This window comes from Myripristis murdjan, chromosome 7, assembly GCF_902150065.1.
Source record: "Myripristis murdjan chromosome 7, fMyrMur1.1, whole genome shotgun sequence".
In the NCBI taxonomy this organism is placed as follows: Eukaryota; Metazoa; Chordata; class Actinopteri; order Holocentriformes; family Holocentridae; genus Myripristis; species Myripristis murdjan.
In genome coordinates this window covers 22,064,240-22,088,570 of record NC_043986.1, presented here as the reverse complement: position 1 = coordinate 22,088,570, position 24,331 = coordinate 22,064,240, and the positions used below count along the sequence as shown (strand labels likewise).

At 45.7% G+C, this 24,331-nt stretch overlaps 1 protein-coding gene across 1 annotated transcript in view; it reads right to left on the bottom strand.

Moving 5' to 3' along the window:
- The window catches only part of camta1a (calmodulin binding transcription activator 1a), a 277,749-nt gene that overhangs the window by 14,531 nt on the left and 238,887 nt on the right, over positions 1 to 24,331 (bottom strand). The window contains exons 7-11 of the mRNA XM_030055833.1: positions 19,101 to 19,254; positions 14,042 to 14,182; positions 11,000 to 13,314; positions 8,910 to 9,036; positions 8,090 to 8,224 (exon numbers count right to left, since the gene is read on the bottom strand). Coding sequence (XP_029911693.1) covers positions 8,090 to 8,224; positions 8,910 to 9,036; positions 11,000 to 13,314; positions 14,042 to 14,182; positions 19,101 to 19,254 — 2,872 coding nt within the window. The remainder of the gene's footprint in view (positions 1 to 8,089; positions 8,225 to 8,909; positions 9,037 to 10,999; positions 13,315 to 14,041; positions 14,183 to 19,100; positions 19,255 to 24,331) is intronic.

Below are 24,331 nucleotides of genomic sequence, written 5' to 3'. Positions count from 1 at the left end.
GTGCAGAGGAAGGGGCCAAGCCATCTGGCAGCAACCCTCACAGCTGGGACACATGGCTGTGTGCTGATCAAAGACCGACTTTACTTTGACATACACTAATGGCCAGCTTTAGTTTTCTTCTGTCTATTGTTATTTTTCTTCTGACAGTCTTTTCAATGACTTTTATTCTCCTTAGTAGTGTGACAATAGGAGATTTGAACTGATCTGAGAATATCATTGTAAACAATATTGTGAACATGCTTTTATAGAACTGAATCATCAAAACTATCCAAGCCATCACATAAACTCATGATTGAACCTTGTGGGTGCAAACAAAAGCCAAATAAAACAACAACTCCAGATTCCTTTGTGTGGTTTTGATTTTTGCCATTTCAGTGCTGTCAAATGTATTTGCTCTGTGTTAAGTTACTGACCCTGTTTTGTATCCCAAGGACCTCAATCCAAAATCAATTTACAGGAGGCAAATCCATCACAGTTGTACTGCTAGCTTGACTGCATTTGATCAAAACATTTTGAAACCAGTATGCATCAGCAGAAAACCTTCACACGAGGCATTCAGCTCTGATGTCAACATTGTGATTTCAAGGTTATTAAAAATTCAACACAGGTTAAGGCAGTTGGATACCTGCACTAGTAAGTACTTTCCTTGTTGTGTATCAGCAAATTGCAATGTGCAACAGGTATGCAAAATCATAGCATCAGGAGATATTATGTGCTATGAGACAACACAGACTCCTTAATTTGTCTTTTTATCATTACAATAACATTGCCATCCTTACAGCCCACTTTATTGTCCATGTAAAAAGCATATTTTATCTGCATGAGACTTTTCTGTTGGTATTAAATAAGCCAGCTAACGTAAGGGGCTGCTACTCCAATGGCATGTGTCCAGCTGCACAGGTCAATATCAGTACAGACTCAACACTGAATAGATAGTCTATACAATGTGTCACACTGAAGGTAAAATGCCAAGAGAAAACACCATGGGGGATATGCTGTCATCCACTATTACACTAACAGAGGGATACACACATGCTCAATTGGATCTTGTCTTGCAAAGTAGGGCACTTTGATTTTTTTTTTTTTTTAGAGATGCTCAATTGACAACAAATACATATCATTAGCTTCCTATTTGCATAGATAACTATATACTGCTTGACTCATCAGCTGCAGGCAGGAGTGTAAATGAGAGATGAGTGGAGAGATAATTTCAGTGATGAATCAATCTCATTCAACACACCATGGCCCAAGGGACAGGATGTCTCCTAAGCTTTCCATTAAAAGAAACACAACACAGTTAGGCTAAACACATGAATAGGGTGCTCTGCTCCCTAAAGGCATGGGGATCATTTTAAAACAGCACTTGGAATTACATTTTCATCTTATGACACATAATGCTATATAGAAAATATTATAGCAACAACTTTAATTTAAAACATGTACAACGAAGACAGATAGGAGACAGGGCAGAGATCGCAAGCTCAGGACTAAACCTATGTGAATTTATACGGTAAGCTTGTTTTGAGAGTGGGTAGTTGACCCTTCTGTTTTAATTAGCTACTGAAATTATGACAGGTACAAGTAAAAGCGACAGCCATGTGGGTAGAAAGGGATACAACTTCACAGCAGGAACTGAAATGAAACCTACGCAATCATAAATATGTGACAAACACATTAGCAGACTGTGCTACCGGGACAAAAACAAAACTTAGACTAACAAAAAAAGAAACACTTCCCTCCAAGTAGCTAACATTGACAGAAAAATACACTAATATCATGTGCAAACATCTCAAATCCTGTTAACAAAGAGGTGGCAATGCATACAAAGCATTGCACCAGTATTTTGAAAAAAATCAGACATATGGAAAAGATATATTTACCTGTCTTGGACTTTTAGCCTAAAAGGAAAGGGGTGGCTGAGATAAGCTTAGCTTGAGCTGAAAAGCGATAATTAAATAAATAAATAGAGGCTTGCAAAAAGTGTCAAAAGTTTTAGAAAAGAACCCAGTAACACTGAGTTTGTATCTTGCCTTGAATGAGGCCATTCTAAATTATCTGGGAAACTTAAATGGAAGTACAGAGGAGCAACCACAAATGATTTGTTTTCTCCAGAGGATTGTTTCTTCCCTTTAAACATTTCTATCTCTTTAACCCCTCTAGTCTGGGGCAATCCATCCCTTCAAGGTGTAAGCTTTCCTACGTCACTACTGCTTCTATTACTAGTAATGTTACTGTTGCTACTATTGTTACGGATATCTCTACTTTTATTTCACTATAGTACCAATTTTAACACTAAAACTACAGCTATTACTTATACTAATGACACTATTACCTCACTACTAATACTATTATTAATTCTGTTACTACTATTAATGTACCACAGTCACCACCACTACTAGTGCTACTGCATTACTACTACGGCTAGTAGTATTGTTACACAAGCAACGTCTGTTACCACAGAATGACTGCTTATGTCACTGTCACATTACATAGCTTATATAACACTGATATTTCTAGCCATTGCTAATACTATTAGTAGCCTACTAAAATCATTAGCCCACTCTGCTACTTCTTCTACAATGGCACAAACACTACTACTATCACTAGTATTACCAGTAAGTGTTTTTGCGCAGTTTAATTGACGGGTATAGGTTGGCACTAACACAACCAGGATGTGGGGTCCCACTACTACTGCTACCTCCGATGTTGAAATGTATTCACGTGTGCTACTGTAAATCTCTGGATTAAAGTGTCCACAAAATGACATGCATTACCACTACTACTATACTCGTAGTGCGTGTGCATTATGGAAAACAGACAGAAGCAATTGGAAAGTCACTAGCATTTAACGGCATGTTCAAAAGGACATGGCAAAGCCGTACTGTTTTGCTGTATCTCACATAGATCAAGAAAATATGTAGAGCAATGCATCTCCATGTACTGCCACGATATAGGGAAAGTCAAAACTTCAAAGAAGAGCAACAGGTAGATAGAAATGTATTTGTCGAATTCGCTCTGTACAGTCTAATGAAACAGCGCTCACCCAAAACAAACTTTGAGGACCAACGGGGATACAAGTGAGAAGCCTCGTCCGGATACACAGGCGCTGCTGTCGCTGTTCACAGACCCGTGGTGCTGAAATGCTAAGCGACAGCATTTATGAGCGGCTCCGGTAGCAACTTGTAGTCGCCATTCCGGCTCATTTCAATGCTTTCATTCGGCCGTGGATTTGACGAGGTCAGATTTACAATTTGAATTATGTATTAGTAGCCTAAGTGGGCAGATTTAAGCGACGAGACACTGGCCCCGATAGCCTGACCAGGATACTAGGATGCGACAACCCGCCACTGCGCTAGAGCAACTACCGTACTTTTACCAACACGTGCAACACTATCTGCATCTGGCAAAGGACACAACCTAAGTCGGAGAAACACACAGTCATCATTTTGTTCAGTAAAGTGCCCTACAAAGTGCCATGAATAAGGTGAAAGCACAGTTTTGCCGAAACAACTAAGAAGTGTGTCCCTTAGAAGACAGGTGACAGAGAGAGCTACGACAGCACAACTTCTGTGATATTGAGCCATTTAAAAAATAGCAGGAATGAAAACAGAGAGCTCTTCTCTTAAAGCGTCAAAATCTATAATGGGAAATCGTCGTGAGGAGTTGGCTACAATGAACGTCAACTCTCCAGTGTCTGCAATGCAATCAGGCAGAGTCACATGTGGTCAAAATACACAAATGATTTTTTTTTTTTTTTTTTTTACAAAACTCCGCCAAAAGGCAGGCATGGCTGGACTGGACTTGGTTAATGTAAAAGAAAAAAGTTAGCATTCAGGATCTTCCAGAAAACGTGTAACTTTAACTTCTCCTGTCACACAATGCACAGAAAAGAAACAAAAAAACAGCCCAAACACAATACAAAACACAACACAACACAGCACGACATCTATAGATTGAACTTAACACATCCAACCTTCTACTTCATTTTCCATTGGTAGAGTCCCCCTCAAGGAAAAAAAACTGCCCCTTTGTCTTTTAGGAAAAGCAGGTGTCATTCAGTGGCATCCTGACCCAAAAAAAGTCCAACCATGGCTGTATTTCACTCAAAATACAGTTTTGCCCCCACAGTTTCTCGGTAAGGCTACTGAATGATGTTATGAGAGGAAAAAATAAAAATATGTATCCTTATTGTAGAATGAATCTCAATCTCAATAGAGCACTCGTCAACAATAGAACAAAGTGAGGGAAGAGAGCGACGTGAGGGGAGAGAGAGGGAGAGAGGGAGATAAAGACCGCTCACTACTCTTCTTCCTATAGCCCCCTCCTCCTCTTCACTTGTTTCTCCTACACCCCCCACCCTAACACTCACACACACACACACACACACACACACACACACACACACACACACACACACACACACACACACACACACACACACACACACACACACACACACACTTTTCTGGTGTTTCTAGTAGTCGCTGCTCTCCCAGCCTGCAGTAAAACGACAAATACCGCTGCTAGGAGACGTCGTGCGCACGTGCCGCCGGTAAACAGACGCCCTAGTTCCCGATTCCCCCTCCTCCTCGAGCCGCTGTCGTGCTTGTAAAGGCTCGCGCCCCCTCTCGTTATTGCTGCTATTATTATTACAAATATTACAATTTGCGCTTCACTTTGTTTCAAATCCTCGTTTGCCTCACACCGAGCTGCAGCAGCTGCTTTGTTTAAGTTAAAGGTGGTCGAATTGGTCTATTTTTTCGTACGGGTAAACAGGCTAATACCCGACGCATCCTCGTGTGTTTGTTACTTCGGTTCATTGTGCGCCTGGACGTGAGTATACCTTCACCGGAGAGAGTCGGTGCATTCGTTTCAGGAGACGACCCCCACACCCCTCCCTCCGGTCTATCGTCTGAAACTAAACCCTGTCCTGTTTGCGGTGGTTTATCGTGTTTACCCAAACACGCCCACTCCTCCGCTCCTGCATTGTGTGTAAACGGTCTCCCGTTTGTCACGCCGGTGTAGTTTTTAGGCTAGTCAGTAGGCTAGGCTACTATCAGTGCGCTCCTTTGAACATTCACGGCCAGTGTGCCGCTATGCGGGGCTGTAATTCGGTCCTTCCCAGCGAACCTCTCCCGGCTAGCGAGGGAGGCCGAGGGATCCGACCACAGGGATTTACTGGGGCGGGCGAGGAGAGCTCTGCAGCTCCGATAGCTTTACCTCTCTTTTCTGTCCTGCCCATGGCTCCGTACCTGCAGTGCTGCAGAGAAAAAGCGCCCCTTCCCCCACTCTGCATTATGACAAATCAAGGCAGGCAGGCAGCTGTGCCATTAGCACATCATAGCACAGTGAGTCTTCCATGGGAGAACAAACTCACAGGCTGTAGTACACTGCTGCGGATTGAGACGCAGTATTTCATGTGACACGTAATGTCATTAGCCTGCAGGTCAATTAGGGGACCGACCTATGGGTTAAGCAGCATGCGCCTGAACAGTCAAGGTGTCGCATAAAGACTCGGCAGCGTTCTTGCTCCTTGCTTTTGAAACAGGCTGATCTATTATGCTTTACCATCATGATGTTATACTTCAGTGGCATTACTGAAAACATCACTACACATATCCAAAAGAACACCTCTTGCCCTACTTCTGAAAAGTTCAATATTGTTTGGACTCCACAGCTAACCTATAATTTTTCACTACAACTGAAGTTAGTGAACAATTATTCAAACATTTACTTGTTTGAATAATTGTCCACAGCACAGTGGTGCTGAAACTATGGGTGAGAAACACTTTGCCATAACTGCTGCTTGCTTCTGGACTGACATTACTTTGTAGCACCAAATATAATGAATCAAATTTGAGAGATGTGTATGAATGTAGTATTTCCTACATATAAACTCATTGCACTTGCTTTCACATGAAACACACAAACATGGGCTTGCAACGCATATGATATTGTGTGGAAATATTGGATAATCTCAGTGCTATATGACATTTTATTTATTTTGGGATATTTTCTCCCTTTTTGGAGCATAAAAGGAATATAGAAAAATGCATAGTGCCATGAGAGAGCTGATCAACCTTGTTACTGGTGACTCAGATTGTCCCTGAAATTATAAGAGAAAGGGATCTGCAGTAGCCTATATCTGAAAGCTCATGCAGGCTAAAGTGCACCAATCGAGATGGAGAGACAAATCTGAGCACAGTTTGGATGTAGAAGATGCAGACTAGTAGATAAGTTGACATTCTGCCAGACAGCTTAACAAGCGAACACATCAAATACAGGCATTTAGTAAGTGTGTTGGATTACATGCTTTTATCATGTTCAAATTCAAGACCAGACAGCTGTGAAACCAAATGTGTGAAATGGCAGGGAAGGGGTTAATGTAAGTAAAGTAATAGGGTGGGCTGTGTTTTCCGACTGCTTTGTGTGGAGCTGAGACAGCCAGCTCCTCCTTAACTGGTTCTGTGAATGGGCCAGTGAGGCAGTAGGCTATGAATGGCGGAGGGATCCACTGGTTCTGCCGCGCATGGGAGCTGCCAGCTCCCTATTACTCACTCCCACTCCCTCAAGGGCCGTCTGCAATGCAGCTGTCCCGTCAGCCCGCGCCTCGCCATGCCCTACTTTATCCTGTCAATGCTTAAACACTGCAGCAATGCTCCCCTAGCACCACACACACATGTACAAGCACACATAGGCCAACACACACACACACACACACACACACACACACACAGACACAGACTCAAAAATGCTTGTATACATGCATGCTATACCCTAAACACACAGCTACATTCTGACTCACAGACTTGACTTGAATTTAAGCACAAATACTGCCTGCCCTGCAGCATCCATTATTACATGTCATGCACTCCTGCAATGCTCATTTACAAAACCTTTTTTTCGACATAAGGGTCTCACATAAAACCACTAAATCATTATCTGTGCAAATGACCACATTTGTCATTGTGTGCTCTCCTACTAATATCTCTGGAGGTGAGGAATTTGGACAGTCTTTACAGATACACAGGGATCCTTATTGTTCCTGTATCTGGGGACTGCTGTTTTCAACAATGGCCTTATTGGCTGACTGTAATGTAAAAGATGGATGAATTTAGTCTTTCTCTATTGTTGAGCTTATCATACTCTAGGTAAGAGAGTCAGAATACTAACATCTAACTAATATATAACATATATCTGCAATTAAATCTTGAAGATGTAAATATGAATGTAGAATGTAAAATAGTGTTGCGATACTCAATTTACTTTGTATCCCAGACCAACACAGAGTCCAGAGTGAATTCATTTGACTGCAGTTATCAATCACACCATGTCTCTCAAAGCAGAGTTTCTCCCTCGAAGAAAGGTATTATCCAACAATAGGTACTTCCCAAACAAGTGGGTACAAATGTCAAATATCTTGAAATTATAATCCATACAATTGCTTTATATACATAACATCAAAATCAAGGAATATTTGGTGATATTGAGCCTTGTTGAGCCAGGAAAACATTTTAAGACACAAAGTTACATATCATTAGATTTAAAATACAACTAATTAACTTCTAATGTGCTCTTGTCATTCTGATATGCAAGCAATTCCAACACAAAATTACTTCCAAGATAATGATTTCTGCAGCTCAAACATCTCAACACTGCAATTATATGACAAGGTATTAATGTGTGGATATATACATGTGTATGAAAAGTTTTAAGGGCAGGTTTTATTTTTAGCAGCTTCTAAAGCCTTTAACGATTTTCTGTACACTTGCTTGGCTCTGAAGAAGGCTAATGCATATGGATGTGTAAGTTGGAACAATAGAGACCAGCACAAAGGAATTGATAGGGAGTTGAAATGCATGATGATCCAGCACACATTAAAAAACCCCCAGGAGATTTGGAGAGTTAGAGAGAGGCACTAGAGGAGATGGAGAGGAGACAAACAGAGAGAAAGCAAGACTGACAGAAAAAAAATGAGAGGAAAAAAGATAGAGGGAGCACAGAGGGAAGATGATAGAGAAGGGATAGAAGGAGCGACAGAACAAAGCATACAGGAGCAGAGCTGCAGGAAAACTGAGGAGAGACGTACCATCCAGCGAGAGCCAGTCATGCTGAGATGAGGGCAGTGAAGGAAGAGCGCGAGCCTTATACTCAAACACCACAGAGTTGGAGATGATCTGGTTACTGACAGCCACCTGCAGCGTCACCAGACCTGTGTCATGAGCTGGGGAGGACAGGATCATGGAAACTCAGTTTATATTCACAGTGGCAGTATTATGTAGTCAGACTTACTCATTGGTAATGACTTCCTTGATCTTGCCTGCACAACTAGGGCTATAACGTTGGTTTCTTTCATTACAAAGAAACATTTTGACTGACATTGGAAATTAGCAATTAACAGTATGTGGTGCTGAACATGGAATCTACATTTATATGGAATTTTTTTATTGTTTAAACTTGCATTGCCTCTGCACATTAGTAGAAAACTGGACTGGTATTTTCAGCTGAAGTAGGGTGTAAGACCTTTCTTTTCTAAAAGCATTATTCTTCTACTCAAAAATCTGTGTGCATATATCCATAATTAATGGATTTAATATTTTTGTGGAATGGTTCTTCTGCATAATTTAGCCTGCAGTGGCATACTTCACTCACACACACACTCACAAAGCCCATGTTGAATGTGAATATACTTTTTTTTTCCTGATGGTCATTGTCATGACTCAACCAAAACTTCAGGTGATTCACTTTAAAGTCTTTAGGACACAGAGATACTGGTCTTTGCTGAACAATAAAACTTACACTCACTTACATACAATGATTTAAACCACTGACAATGAAATTGTGAAAACTTCCAAACAACTTTAATGTCCATTCTCTTATCTGATATGAGTGATGACCTTGCTATTTACCTGGGCAGTAGCAGCGCAGCACCCCTGGTTGGATAAGAGAGGCAGGGACAGAGATCTGGTCAAACAGGCAGCTGTAGTTAGAGCTGGCCTCTTGCCAGGGCCCAGTGATCAGCACCTTCACCCCACCCTATAAAACAGAGCAGGTTGTTAAAATACACTCATAACACACTTGGCCAAGTCAGGTTTAAGCATGCCCCATTAGATAAATTGTTGCTGCCTGCCATCTAGAGTGCACAGCTAAGAATGACACCAAGCTCAAGAAAACACATTCTTCCTCTAACATCTGCTGCCATCATGTGGATAACCTACATCACACCTATGCCTTTTTCTCCAATACTCTTCCACCAGGACATTAAATAATGTGCTGCCTTGTGCTGCCCTCCAAGGGTTAGAGGAGGATATTGCTTCTAATGACAGAGACAGGACTGCATTCTCTAATAATAAGAAAGCGGTCAAGTTTTATTTTGTTGAGGTGGAGTTCTTTGGTCACCACCAGTACATATCACCGGCCACACAGAGATATTTTGCAAGGAGGTACTGTTAAAAATAAGTTTCATCCCTACAGCTCATCCAAACTATTGCTGCCTGCCTTATCCTAAACCCATTATTTTCTCACATGCATTTTTCCATTTCATTCATAATTAGGGCATGTAACTGGCTGATGCTTTTATCGAGTAACTTATTCAAAACAACCATGCCATTCTCCTCCTGCACTACCTCTACTGGCTCCCTGTGGCTGTTGCTATCAAATGCAAAATCTTGTACACTAAAGGTGTTGTAGCCCTTTCCCTGCATGCATGCACCTCTGCAGACTTGACAACATCCAAATCTGAGGGTCTTCAACAACAATCAGGTGGAGTCCTCTAAGAAGGACATCTTTTAGGATGCGTAAATGGACCTAAAGTACATGCTGGCCAGCTATTCACAAGATGGAATTATCTATACACTACAACTTTCAAGTCTCTTTGTTTTTGAATTTATTTATTTATTTTGTATGGCGTTTCTGCTTTATTGGACAGTGGCAGCAGAGATAGACAGGACAGATAGGGGAAAGAGGGGAGATGACATGCAGCAAAGGGCCCAAGCTGAAATCAAACTGGGGCCACTGCGATAACAATATGTGGTACATACTCGACCAGGTGAGCCGCCAAGGTGCCAGCAACTTAGCAACTTCCAAGTTTAACGGGGCATGTTTTCACATTTGAATGGAGGTGAATTTGGGTAACATAGCCATGCTTTCTGAGCTACAGACCATATTATGTACAGTCTTGCAACTGATATCTGTGAGGACAGATATGATCACGAGTGTTGGTAAGAGCTAAAAACAGGAGTCATTTGAAGGTATAATGCTACTGCTGGTTAGCATTAGGGTTGGAGTTGTCCCTTCCATTTGGAACTGACTCTGGCCTGCAGAGATCATTTTGTAGGATTAATACACATATTGAGACTCAATGCACGTAATGCACATTCTTTTGATACAACCTATACAGTATGCAGACACTTTTTAAAATTTGTATGGCACATATTTTTAGATTTTGTCTATCTATTTTCCTATAATTTAATTCTTCTCTTGAGAATTGAGCAACTGCAACTGACCCAGTTTCCTCTCAGGGATCAATTAACTATTTCTGATTTGATTCTGATTTCACATGCAATGGCTAAGCACTACAGCAGTCCATGCGAGGTACTTTGCTATTATTGTATTCTTAGCAGTAGCCCTGTGCTAGCCGGGTAATCAATCCCCTGGTCTTGATGTTCTTGGCTCAGCAGCAATGGGAAGTGCTTGATTCCTTTACTGGCTACTTTTTTAGGATTGATGATGGTAATTCACTTGTCTGAATGGTATTGCTCTGTCTTTACGGGGTGCTTGTAATTTTGGGAATATATGAATTTAAGCTTTTCTGCTATTGTATTTGTAATTTACTGATAAGCTTCTTAGCTCAGTATATAAAATGTAAAATATATATGTAAACCAATTAACTCTTCTTACACACATTTCAATGTCTGTCAATTTACGCATTCTGCAACATACAACACTTTTCATAGGTTCCAATGATAGACTTTGAGGAGCTAGAGCACTGAACACTCACCTCAGGGTAGGACCACTCAGGGGAGTAGTCTGTGACCATGAAGAGTCGGCCAGTGGCCTGGAGCATCCCCAGAGCCCCTTGGGCCACAGCTGCAGAAACCACCTCTGCTACATGCATGTAAGACAATGAGCTTGCCTCTCCTGTGGCTGCCCCTGTCCCAGTCCCCCCACTGAGAGACTGGGGGCTGCAGCAGGGTTGAAGGCAGAGCTCTGAGGGACTGTAGCCAGAGCCCCTGGGCCCGCCATCTTCCTGCCCTTGCTGGGGAGGCCCACCAGCTGTGCTCTGAGTGTCTGAGCCGTGAGTTGTCACTAGCTGGTGGGCATACAGGGCCCCCCCAGCTGACATGGCGGTCCCACTGCCATCCACTGAGATGAAATCGTTGATGAGGTCAGAGAACTGGTTCCCAAAGGAGATGTCAAAGTGATCCAGACTGATCTCCATGCCTGTCCCGCCTGCTGCTCCATTACTGGCCCCTCCGCCCATCCCCTGGTGGGTTCCTACAGTGTTATACAGTCCCTGGACGATGCCTGTGCCCTGGAGGAGGGGCTGCAGCTGCTGTTGCTGCTGGGAGCGGTTGCTGCCATCGCTATTGTTGTTTCCATTACGAATGGCCACTCCGTCCCCTGTAGCTCCTGTCCCTCCTCCTCCATTGTCTGAGGCCTGCTGCAGGTAGTGCTCTGTCCCTCCTCCCTCTCCACTCCCCCCTCCACAGGCCTGAATGTGATCTCCAGGCTTGAGTAGGCTTTCTGCTCCATTCTCAGTGGTTCCAGCTTGAGCTGAACCTACACTGCCCGGCTGTTCCAGACCTACCACCTCCTCATGCTCAGTGCCCAGCCCAGGGAAGCCCCCCTGATACTGTAGCAGCTGGAGTGAGCCAGCCTGTGCAGGCCCCTCTGTGGGTGAGCCTCCATTACAGTTGGCTCTGTGCTGGCTCTGGTGGGTTTGGTGGTGGTGGTGGAGGTGTCCATTGCTTCCCGGAGAGTCTGTTTTCACCACCTGCAGACCCATATAGGCTCCAGAGTCATGGGAGTTGTGCTCCATCATGTGGGTTTTTTGGCCGATGCTGGGTCTCCCCTGGGCCTGGCTGTTCTGAGAGGCATCCTGAAGGAAGAAGCTGGGTGAACGATTCTGGTGGGCTATATGAGGGCTAGACATGGCCTGCCCATAGCCCACTGTGGCAGCACTGGAGGTATAGTCCTGCTTGGCATCAATGGCACTGAAATCCATCTGCTCCAGGGTGGTGCTGGGGCTGAGGCCCCCACCAGAAGGCAGCAAGGAGCCTGCAGGGGTCAGGGTGAGGCTGCCCTGGGCTGAACCAGCACCAGATGACACAGATACTCCGCTGACACAGTTCACTACTGCCCCCACCTGGTAGCCACTATCCTTGGCCAGCTGCTGCTCAAAGGATGTGTCCTCCGTCTTGATGTTCTTTACCAGAGCTGCGCTGAAGCCATAGCCATTGTCTGACATGGAAGGTGAGCGCTGCAGACTGCCATTGGTGCTGCCACTGCCATTGGAAGAAGATGAGGCTGAGGAGGAGTTGCCCTCTGTCTTCATCGCACTGCCTCCATAGGTCTGGCCCTGCTTAGGGTTGTTCAGGAAGCAGTCGGGGTCAAAGTTCATGTTGGTCTCTGGGATCTTGATGCTTCCAGAGTCCAGGCTGCTCGAGAGCACCAGCTCCTCGGACACTCCAGCTGCAGACAACATGGACAGGCTGTCTCCTGCAGCAGTTGTCCCAGCTTCCCCTACTCCTCCACCAGGGAAGGCAAATTTGTGACTGTCAGAGGTCACAGAGAGCACCAAGCCCTGTGAGGTGGCATCTGCACCCATCAGGTGAGTGTTGGGACCCCCAGTGGGTGACATGCTGTAGACTGGGTCTCCGGTGACCTCAGACATGAAGACACTCTGGGACAGGCCAGACATGACAGAGGGCACGTGACTCATCCCTGTCACTACGGGGCTGTCGGCCATGTCTGGGTCACTGTTCAACCCACTGCTGATGGAGACTGGGGAATTCTGGGTGGTGTCAGGGACCTCCACCTGGTTTGTGGATGATACCTCCGTGCTGTTCTGGTGGAGGAGGACCGGCTTGTGGACTTTGCCGTTGCGTTTCTCCCTGGCACTGCCACCTCCACCTCCTCCTCCAGAGCTTTTGCCTCCACCATGGGTGCTGTGCTCGGTTTTCCCCTCTGACACGTCATTGTTTTGTACCTCAGAGTGACCACTGCTATACCCCCCTGAGCGGGGGTCCACCTTAGGCGATATGATGCGGTGTTTGGCGCTGTTGCACTTGTGGTGCACACTGCTCCCTGCACCTGTATGGGGGTAGACAGAGAGAGAGAGAGAGAGAGAGAGAGAGAGAGAGAGAGAGAGAGAGAGAGAGGTGCAGGTGGGGGTAAAGAAAAGAGCAGAAGAGAAAAGAAGCACATATGAGGAATATAATGAAATCAAATCGTTTACACTGGCCCTTATCAAGGTATAGTGATAAAGAAAATTGCATAAATGCCAAAGAAGTTGCATGAAACTGTCAGCACTTGAATGATTGGGTTAGTTTTTGAAAAGGGATTTTCTCCTCAGGGGGTGATGAATCTATCCGTTCTATTCAGTATAAGTTAAATAAAGCTTATGGGAGGCTTTGAATAGCTCATTACCTGAACTCATCAGGAATAAAAATGCAATTTCAGTTTATACAGAATAATTTTGTTTTTCAATTTATCAAACCATGTCCTGCTCTGCATTCTTTTGTAAATAACAGCCTAATGAAATTATCCAGTTGAAGTTATTTGACTGATTAGCGTGACTTTATAGAAAAGCTGGACTATTTCAGATATGGTTTCAACGCTGTTATCAGTAAACAACAAATAATAAGCCAATAAACCTGACACTCTCCACATTCTCTATAAACCTCCTACCAATAAAAGACCTCAACCACCTTCTTTTGTCTAGCTTATAGCAATCCGTTGTTTTATGACCTTCCTGTTTCTCTACCTGAATTTCATTTCTCCCCTGAAGCCAAACTCCATCCCACCCCCTAGCCCTTACCCAGGGTGCCCGTGCAGAGGCAGTTGTGCGTCCGGGGAGGTGGCTTGGTTTGGTGGCTGTCCAGAATCTGTTGCACCAGCTGCTCCACTGAGAAGCCAGAGCTGCTGTTCCCATTGCTGCAAGTCCACTTGATGCCATGAACTGCCGGGAGAGAGGAGGAGACAGAGATGTCAGCCAGCCCAACAGACCACCAGCCATGCCAGCCCCCCGCGCCACCCACTGCTCTTACTGCCTGCCTGCCAGTGTAGCCCGTGCTGTCCAACGAATGCCTCTCTAACATGCCACACTCACCCAGTTCAACAGCAAAATAAATATTTATGGTTTGCCCAGGAGGAAAGAACAACCCCCTGACTGGGTTAGGCAAAAAATGCTTTTTGTATATAGTAGGAGTAGTAGTAATTCCAGCAGCAGTAGTAGTGGTGGTGGTAGAGTAGTAATAGGATTACTAGTGCTGGTAGAGTAGTAGTAGAAGCACCAGTGTTGGTGGTAGCAGAACGTACTGATTCCACACCTGTGAATGAATCCATTCTTCTTCTCCTTCTTCACTCGTGCTACTCAGACTAGTATGCTATTTGGATACAACCAAGACTTCACTGTTTTAAAATTTGATTTCATACACATTTTCGATTTTCTTAATTAACCCACTCTCCATTGTGTCTTCACAGCCATAATGTTGAGATAACTTTAAATCCCAACTGCTTAACATCTTTTCCTCCCTTCTCTCCCGTTTCCATTAGGTATCATGTTTCTCTAGCCCAGGAGAGGGCCTATCCCTTTGCCTCCTGTCTCCATTGTCTCCTTTCACTTTAATACCAACCCCTCTACTGCACTGCCCCATCTCTGAAATAGTGGGCAGAGTCGACCTGGTGTCTCTTTCCCTCCCATGTGTCAGTGTGCCTGCTGATTCTACGTTGCCTCCCCTCTGCGAGTGCTGTTGAAGGTGACAGCCCCCGCTCTCCCACTTCAGCTCATGCCTCTGCTCTGACAGGGGAAACCACTGGGGAGAAACGTCACCTGGCTGCTGCTGGATCTGCTGCTGCACCCCGGGAAAAAGAGAACCCTGCTCCTGTACAGCTCGACTCCCCGCCTCAGTCACACCTCACTAGTGCCACCTAATACCTTTCATCGCTCCACTCGCCAACCAGCCACCACCTCTGATGAGGCTGATAGTGATTTTTGTGACTGCACGGCGGCAGCAGACACCACTGACTGCTGCAGCACAGGCTCTCAACCGGGGAAGAAAATATGGTAATATTTCAGAAGTGAAGCATATTTAGACTATCAAACAAAATCATGGAGGCTTTAATATGGGCTCCCTGCACTTCAATACCTCGTGTGGTTAAATGGGCAAGGGGAAGAGTGACAGAGGGTAAACGCATGTGTGGAAAACAGAGTGAGAATTTGCTTAGTGCATGTCTGTTTGCATATGAGATAAAGGGAAATGGAAAAGGGGATGTGGTGTTGGGGGTGACTGGGTGTGAGAGGTAGACAGCATGGGAGATTAAAGACAGAGCCAGTTAAGAACAAAGTGAAAAAATAGGCTGTGAAAGATAATTGGGTGACTCTGATTATGATCTGAGTCCAGAGCTTTAAGATCTCTGGCAGACTACAGGCCGGCCACCAGAAGATGTCAGCAGAGCAGTTGTGATCAAGCTAACACCATGCGGTGTAACTCTCTGCTCCACTGACAACTCACTGTGGCAGCCCACAGACACATAGAGGGGATTTTATTTGATCTTTGACAAAAATGACAAAGTGAAATGTTTTTATTTTTATGAGATCTCAGTTCCAGTGTACTTTGAAGTACATAAACTGATAAAACTGATGGAATGGACACCACATTCGCCTTTATGGAGGTAATTAATGTCAGTGTAATTACAAGAGTGTCTATCTGCAGATCCTATTAGATAATGTGGCTTGAGTCACCATTCAGACGGTTTGCGACGAAAACAGTACAAATCATTAAGACGAGATGATGCTGGCATTACTAACACAGAAATGATAAGGCCTTGAGCTCACCAAGCGTCCTATCAGAGGTCCTGTTTGTGACAAACCCAGAAGGGAGGCTAAAGGACAGGAGAGGATTCCGTCTGCCGGTCTGACTCAGAGAGGGTGACAGAGCAAGAGTGACAGCCTAACGCAACAGCTTACATCCACCATGTATCCCCATTCCTCTGTGTCCAAACAATCCCGTCTCCCTTCCGCCCTGATCCCTCATGCCAGAATTGCCACAGCCCTCTTCAGGCTTCATCTAGACGGCGTCACCCCCAGAGGCTCTGGGTTGTTGACGTACAGTTACCACCGTGTCTGCCTGTCTCCTCTCCTCACTGAGGGTTATGTTCCAAAGCAGACATGACAGGAGCAGAGCCACTAGGTTTAATCCCGGCAGCAGTGGCACCAGACAACAACCCAGTCACATCATCATCCCGATGACTGCATCCTGTCTTGAGCAGCATCGGACAGCTCTAATGACAAACACAGCCTGTTTGGAGAGTGCATGCCTATCCCATCTGGTCGCCTCTGCACCATTGGGCACTATATGGGACAGTGGAGCACAATAGTTTACAGTATGGCAAGCCCTCTTTGCCTTGCCCCGCTCTGTTCTTCTCTGGCCCTGCTTGCCTAGCCTGGAGACTGGCCTGTTTGTTAGACCCACTCATGCGCTATATGTCAGCAGGCTAGGGGCATGGCTGGGGAGGCTGTGCTTCGTGTTTATAGCATTAGACCAAAGGGGTGAATCAAGCTGGCTGCCTTGTCTGCTGAATTGTGGCGTGACTGAGCAGTGAAGCCACTCTCTTACCCCCCGTTCACCTCCCACTTCTTCTCTTTCTCATCAAACACTGCAGGGCGTTAAGGAGGATGAGGTCAGACAAGGCCATGTTTCACAGGGTTTATATTTGGACTGGCGTGTATGAGCATCTGTGCGTGTGAGAGGGAGTGCTTGTGAATTTTTTTGCTACTGAGTGTTGCTTTGCCAGAGTGTGCACGCGTGTGCATGTTTTTGTCGCGGGAGACAGAATAAGCTCAACTGATCCATGAAATCCACATTTTTCCTTTGTTGTTTTTTTGTATCATTAGAGGTGTCAAATGGTTTGAGCGGTGAAATATGTGCAGAGAATAACAAAAGGAAAGAACAAGACGGATGAAGGCAATTATATTGTGAAAGTTGACTCACTCTTCAGGGAAAGTAACTATTTGACATTACACTAAGAGTTCTTGCACCGACACGCACTGAAAATCAGCATGTGAACTGTGATCATTATGTGATAACATTTTCCTATCATACAGGCCACAAATAGTGTATGTTGCCACATATCAAACACACTTCCTGTTCCAGTATATTTTCCATGCTACAACACGTGTGTTTTGAAGGTTTGTGCAGGTATACTGCAATAAGGAGGGGAGAGAAACACATCCTGTGGCTCTGTACAACATTTCTGGGGGGTTGATTAAGTTTTGATATATGGGAAAACTGCAAACATACTATAGCCCTCCCGTGTAATGCAAAGCACATTTCCACTGATGAATGCAAGTTGTTCTAAGATATAGGTCACTCTAGAGAAAATGTACCCTACGTTAAGGGCTGATGTATAATTTAAGATTGAATAATTCATGGATAATATACCATGACTTCATCGGCACCTCTCATACCCTCTTTTGGGAGGGGAAGGAAGAGGGGTGGGGGGGGGGTGGTTTATCTTAAGAGGCCACTAGGTGGCAATGTTGCTCCACCACTGAGCTTGTGTTGACATGCTGTCTGTTGCAGGAGAATGAGAGAGGGCCAGAAAGTGGGAGAAAGGCAGAAAAGAGGAGAGGGCTTTTTTGCTCTTTCTGTAGCCCCCTTATGTAGCCTGGCAGCTAGAAGGCATCTCACCCTCACCCTCTTTGTCCCAGCAACTCCCAAAGTTAATGACTTCATGCATTACTGCAAATGGTGCTTGGTTTTTACATTAAGCCGGAGACGTAATGAATACAGTAGTCTGCTGTTGCGCTGTGGCTGTCCCGAGGTAGAGCTTTATGTTAAAGTATGTCCTAAAACTGATAGCCAGCAGAGCAGTGAAGGGGATAACGATATAGCCAATGCTTCGGTGATGATTGTCAGGGCCAAGCTGCCTTGTCAGTATGCAGACGGCGTGTGTGTGCGCTTGTAAAGCTGCTGACACGCTCGTCTTTACCTGGCCACATCACAAATAATTGGCCACCGGAAAATCAGTCACAGCCCGGCCCCTGCCAGACACACCGGAGCCCAAGTCTGGCCATTAAAGATACCTTAACAGCTCTTTCAAAGATTTTCAGTGTCCTACAAGGTCCCTGTTTGGCTATTATCGTCATCAGACAAACCCTGACATTTTCCAAAACATCGCCTCAATCTTTGGGCAGGCCTGGAGACTCATAAAAAACACATAGTGTGTATCTCTGAGCGTTAGTAAAGCTGGTAACACCAGGGATCAATCCATGGAAGGGAGAGATGGGGAGAGAGGGAGAGAGAGAGAGAGAGAGAGAGAGAGAGAGAGAGAGGGAGAGAGAGGTGAGAAAGAGAGAGAGAGTGAGGGTGTGTGTGTGTGTGAAGGATTTCTGGTGAGTCAGACACTCTTCCTCCCACGCACTAACATGAATCAATAACCAGCTAGCTTCCCTGTTCTTCCCCGCCTTCCTGCCTGGGCCGGAGAGGAGGTGCACTCTCATGCAGGCCAGTGAGGAGCCGGAGGTCTGGGAGAAGAGCTGACCTATGACCCCTAACTAGCAGACAACTCCAGGAAGAGGGCAAACTCATACAGGAACGCAGGAACACTGAGTGACCGAGGATGCTCTCTGACTGGGGTGCTGAGTGCACTTAGTGTACCAGCTATCAGCTAATAGCACGGGGCATTACATCTTCAGACAAAACCGACATCTACTTTGATTGGTCTCTTGACGCGTATAGACATGTAAAGTCTGTTAGAGCCTTTTAGAGGAGACAGCAACTATTTATATTAAACGATATGAATGATTGCTGAGGTAAGAAACAAAACAAAAAGCATGAATGCACAGATCTGACTGTAATTGCTCAGACACTCACACATGGGCTTGAGCTGGCCAATCAGCTCCTCCTTGGTCCATTTGGCCCACTCCTTCTTGTCCGTGTTGATGGAGCACAGGATCGGACCACATGGTTTCCCACAATCCTCGATGGCTGGAACATTCAAATAGTGGACGAGTACAATATCAGGGTTCTGTAAGGGAGACAGGGATGTGTGGAGAGAAAAACAGGTTAGACATGACGACATGACAGACAGGCTAAGGTAGACAGGAAGCATATTTTCTCGGGGATCCAACAACGAAGAATGGTAACGGCACACAGCTGCGAGGGCTTTTGTGAGGAACATCTCAGCTGGTTCGCGAGACGTGTTGCGAGACAAGAAACACTGCATGGTAATCTTCATGCAGAAATACAGAAAAAAAAATCTCACTCATTTTGCGACTATGTGCATTTCTGTATCTCTAAAGGTGTGTACGTGTAGCCGGCATGTGCATGTGGGTCCACGTGTGTGTGTGTGGGTAGGCATGCCGTGCGTGCGTGTGTGCGTTGCTTGTGTACGCTTGTATATGTGTGTACATGTGTGTGATAATTGCCATGTGTTCATGTAACACACTTATGGCATTTTGTCAAGTCCTCCCACATGGTGAGTTGATGCCCTCAATTAACTCTGCCTGTATTTACCGAGTCAAAATTCAACAATTTGCCGCCTGCAAATTGTTACTGAGTTACCTCGGCAAATTCCCTAAATTGACAGCTTATGAATAATAGGTGGCGTTTACAGGAATGTTGTGCCGGTGTGAGTAACATCAATTCGGTTCTGTAATCATGAATAGCTTTGATTAGGGAGCATAGCAAACAGCCACACGAGGAACGTTCCCACTTCGCTCCTTATCACCTCCCATTTATTAGAAACATGCAATTGCCACTACGCCTACACAAACTTAACGCGCACTATGCTATATAACAGCTACTCGCAAACACACATACCCTACCGATAAAAACGGCATTGATAGTAACACACCTAAAGGCAGGGGAAACAAAACACAGGTATATATGGAAGGAAAACCGTAATCAGGCGGATGCACACACGGGTATACACGCACATGCATGCATGCACGCACGCCCACCTAACCAAGACACAAGAATCGACAAACCAACAAAGAGCTTGATAGAGAAAAATGCCGTGACAACATGTGCGTGACTGCAGTTTGAAGCTTCATCAGTACTAAGTGGCAAATAAATCAAGGTGCTGCTAGGTCTGTGCTCCCTCTCAATGTGTTCCATTAATCTGGGAGCATGCCCACCCCACCACCCCACACCTTCCCCTTTCTCCCCTTTCATCAGACAGGGGTGGGGTTAGGGGCACACAGGATTTTTAAACCCACATCCAACATAGTAACAGGGCCCGTCGTGCTACATGCATCTATTTTTATTACACAAGGATGGACTGATCAAGTAACATTGATCTGGAGAGCAAACTACTCTAAAAAAAAAACAAAAAACAACAAAAAAAAATATCAGGATCCCAGTGATAGCAACAAAAGAGGCCTTCTCTGATCTGTTTGCAGGGTGTTTAGGTTGGGCTGCCACAGCTCAGAGGGGCAGCCTGGTTAACCAGGCTTATGTAAAGCAGTCTCAGGACGACAGATGACCCCCCCAGCCCCCCGCCCACCACCACCACCAGCAGCAGGAGCAGGAGCCGGACATAGCAGCGTGTTATCTCACTGCTTTCCCTGTCCTCTGTCATTGGAATGGACACTGGACGACGGCTGCTGTCCTGTTTGGATGGCGACAGGGCAGGCGAGAGTGTGATGCCCCCAGATGGCATCAACAGCTGTGGCAATAGCTGAGAGATGCCCTCAATCTTTAACCAGAATGAGAGGGGCGAATACTGGCGGCTTTATCTGCAACGTATGTGGAGGCATAAGCTTTAGCAGGCTGAATGAGTATGCATGCACACACACTCTCACACTCGCGCATACACACATGTGCACACATACACACACACATATACACACACACACACACACACACAAACACACAGTAAGCAAGGACAAACTCATTAACATACTGTAACTGGTGCATATATATGCTCACAAGACGCACAAGGGTTGGTAGAATACAATCACACACATGGTTACGCACAATCTCCTCCTGCCAACACCCACATTCCCAGCTGTTTACTACCTTTACACACACACACACACACATACACACACACACACACACACATGAAACAGAAAGAAAAAGACCATGTGGCAACCTTACAGCTCATCTAAACACAACTAATCTGTGTATCTGTGCTTTACTATTACGAATCTGCTATCAGTTGTAAATCCAGGAGGGAGCCAGAGGCGTGTGATGTCTGGAACTTTCTCTCTCCCCCCTCCTTCTTCTTTCTTTCTGTTTCTCTCTCTTTACTTTACAATACATTTAGCAGCTCTCTCCCCACTCAGGCCCGCCTCCACTCTGAGAGCAAAACAACACAATGAAAATGTAAAGCGTCACATAAATCTATCAGGATGGTAATTTAATTTAATTTCCTGCTGGCTGGCTTTCTTTTTCCATAGTGTAATATCAGGAGTTGGTTCTCCAGGAGTGGGGAAAAAAGGGCTGAGGGGGAACTTTTTGCCTGGATACTATTTTCTAGAGAAAATGAGATCTCATTAACTTATTGATTAATTGTGTAGTAATGTAGTCTTTTGGTTGTTTTTTGCACTTGTTTCCCATGTGGGTCTTGGGGCTGCTTTCCAGCCTCACTTCCGCAGTACTAGAGGAGACTGGGATCTGGTTGCAGGAGCCTGTGGTGTGCATGTGTGTATGTGTGTGTGTGTGTGTGTGACAATGAATGTGCAACGGCGTGTATTTGTATGCATATGTGTGTCTATGAAAGTGGTTGTTGTGTATGTGTGTGCTCGAGCATGTAAGCGACTACGAGTGTTTCTGGGGTACATGTGAGCTACACTTGCATGCCTGTGTGCCAACCATTCACATGTTAAAGCCTCATAAAGCAAGGGCGTGCGTGTGTAATGCAGCACGTCTCCAGCCAGCGTTTTGATGTTGCTGTGTTGTGTTAATGTTTACTGCGCCTCCCTAGAACAGATGGATAGATGTTGAGCTAATTACTAGCAGAGTCTTGGGGAGTCAGCCATGGGGGTGGAAGGCCTGCCGAGTGGGTGGTGGAGCGCCTTCCTGCCCCTCCTTTCCACCACACACACACACACACACACACACACACACACACACGAGGGCACATACTGTAAAGGTATTCATTCATCACACATCATCTGACATATACCTATGCACATGTGTACATCCCCGTGCAAAAATACATACAGCAGACATGAGGAATGGATGTGCGCACACACACACACACACACGTTTGCACACAAACATGCATGCAAGTTTATGTGTTACAAGACATTGCCAGCACCACTGAAGAATAAAGGTGCTGTTGTAGCCAGGCAACAGGTTTCTCTGGCACCCACGCACTCAGAGGCAGCCAGTGCTCCTACGTACTTTCAGTGACTGGCTACCTAGCCCTGAAGTCAAACACTGTGTTCTCAGCCAGAGGACAGGGAGAGCGGCAGAGAGACTCACTAATGGAGCTGAAGACACAGACGCAGCGAGATGTTGGCGGGGACGGATACAGTGACCCGCGGAGTATGCTGAAGCAGGGCATGTGTATGTTGAGCCGCGGCTCTAACGAGATATAACTATCTGAGGCTGGCTGGAGCACAGGGACTGTCCTCTGGTGGGAGCTGGCATGAGCGGTCATGTAATGTGTCCGCTGTCTTGTTAAGTCCCGGTGACCCTGCCACAAACCTGCCGCCCTCTCGGTGCTCTCCATGTAGCTGCTATCCCAACTAGCATGGCAGCATGGCTCATTAAAAGACAGAGAGAGAGAGACACAAGGAGTTTGAGATAGAGAGACAGAGACAGAAGAGAGAAGGGGAATTTAAAGACAGCTTCTCTATTGCCGGGTAGCTAACTCTGCTCCATGGCTGCACTGTAGCAGGCCTCACTTTCACGACCCGCACACAGGAGCGATAAGAACACCATTAACATGAAAGGATCTTAATTAAGTGGGGATGCTTCATGGGATGCGGATGAGCTGAGGAGTGGAAGGGGAAACCTTGTTCCTCCCTGATAAAATAACCAACATGGAGGAATGGGGGCTTCAAAGCCTGTCATCCCGTAGCAGGGAGCCGAGCAGACAGGGGCTCAGTCTGGGGAAAGCCCCCTCCTCCAATCCTCCTCTGAGGAGCGAACGGAGAAAATAAGCAAAGGAGGAGAGGAACGAGGGAGGGAGAGCTTCACAGACAAAGCCTGACTCCAGTCCTTCAGGAGAGAATTGAACTTGCAGACTACAGGGATATCCATTTCAATGCAAAATATCATGAAAGCGGGAGCAGTCAATTGTTTTGTCACAAACATTCAGCATCAAGGCATAAATACAGAGGGGAGGTGTATGTGTTTGTGCATTTGCAGCCGCTTGTGCATGTGTGTCTTTATGTGTTTGTGCCTGCCTACATTAAATTATAAATAGCGTACGAATATGGGTGTCTAGAGGCAGATTTCTGTACGTTGGTTGGTGTACATGTACATCAGTATGCATGCGGCATGAGCGCAATGAGCTGTGAGTATGTTTGAATACATCTGCTTCCGTGACTGTGTACTCTTCATGCTATCTGTGCCCGCTCCTGTGTGCAGCGATTGATGCTCCTGTGAGTGCGTGCGTGTACATGCACATGTGTATGTACTGCATGTGTGTCTGTGCTATGGTCCGGTGAGTGGATACAAGAGGTGATTAGGGCCCTGCTCTCTGGGCTGTGCTGGGGCAGTTGCCCTGGCAGTGGTGTGGTGATGGATGGCATGGGGTGCCCGTCATTAGGCAGCCTCCTGGCCCCTGGCACTGAGGTTGCGCTCTTAAACGCAGCCCTCCCCCGCCTGTCCCTGAACACCGCTGCTCATTTCAAGGTCAACTGCCTCTGTGGTGCTGTAAGTTCACCTCCACAAGGCACAAGACTTCTTCCTTTTGTTTGGAACCTTTATCGCTGACTGCCAAAGGGTGTGTTTTGGAGTGTGGGGGCGGCTGGCTGATGCCTTGCCTCGCACAGACACACAAAGGCGCAGACACATACACACACAGACACACACATGCACAAACACACATACCGAGGTAAACAAAACCCCACGTCAAACCCGCCCAAAAAGGAAGCAAACAGCCTGAAGCTCCTGTCTAGGTAGCAGAGGAGTCCCCTATCTGA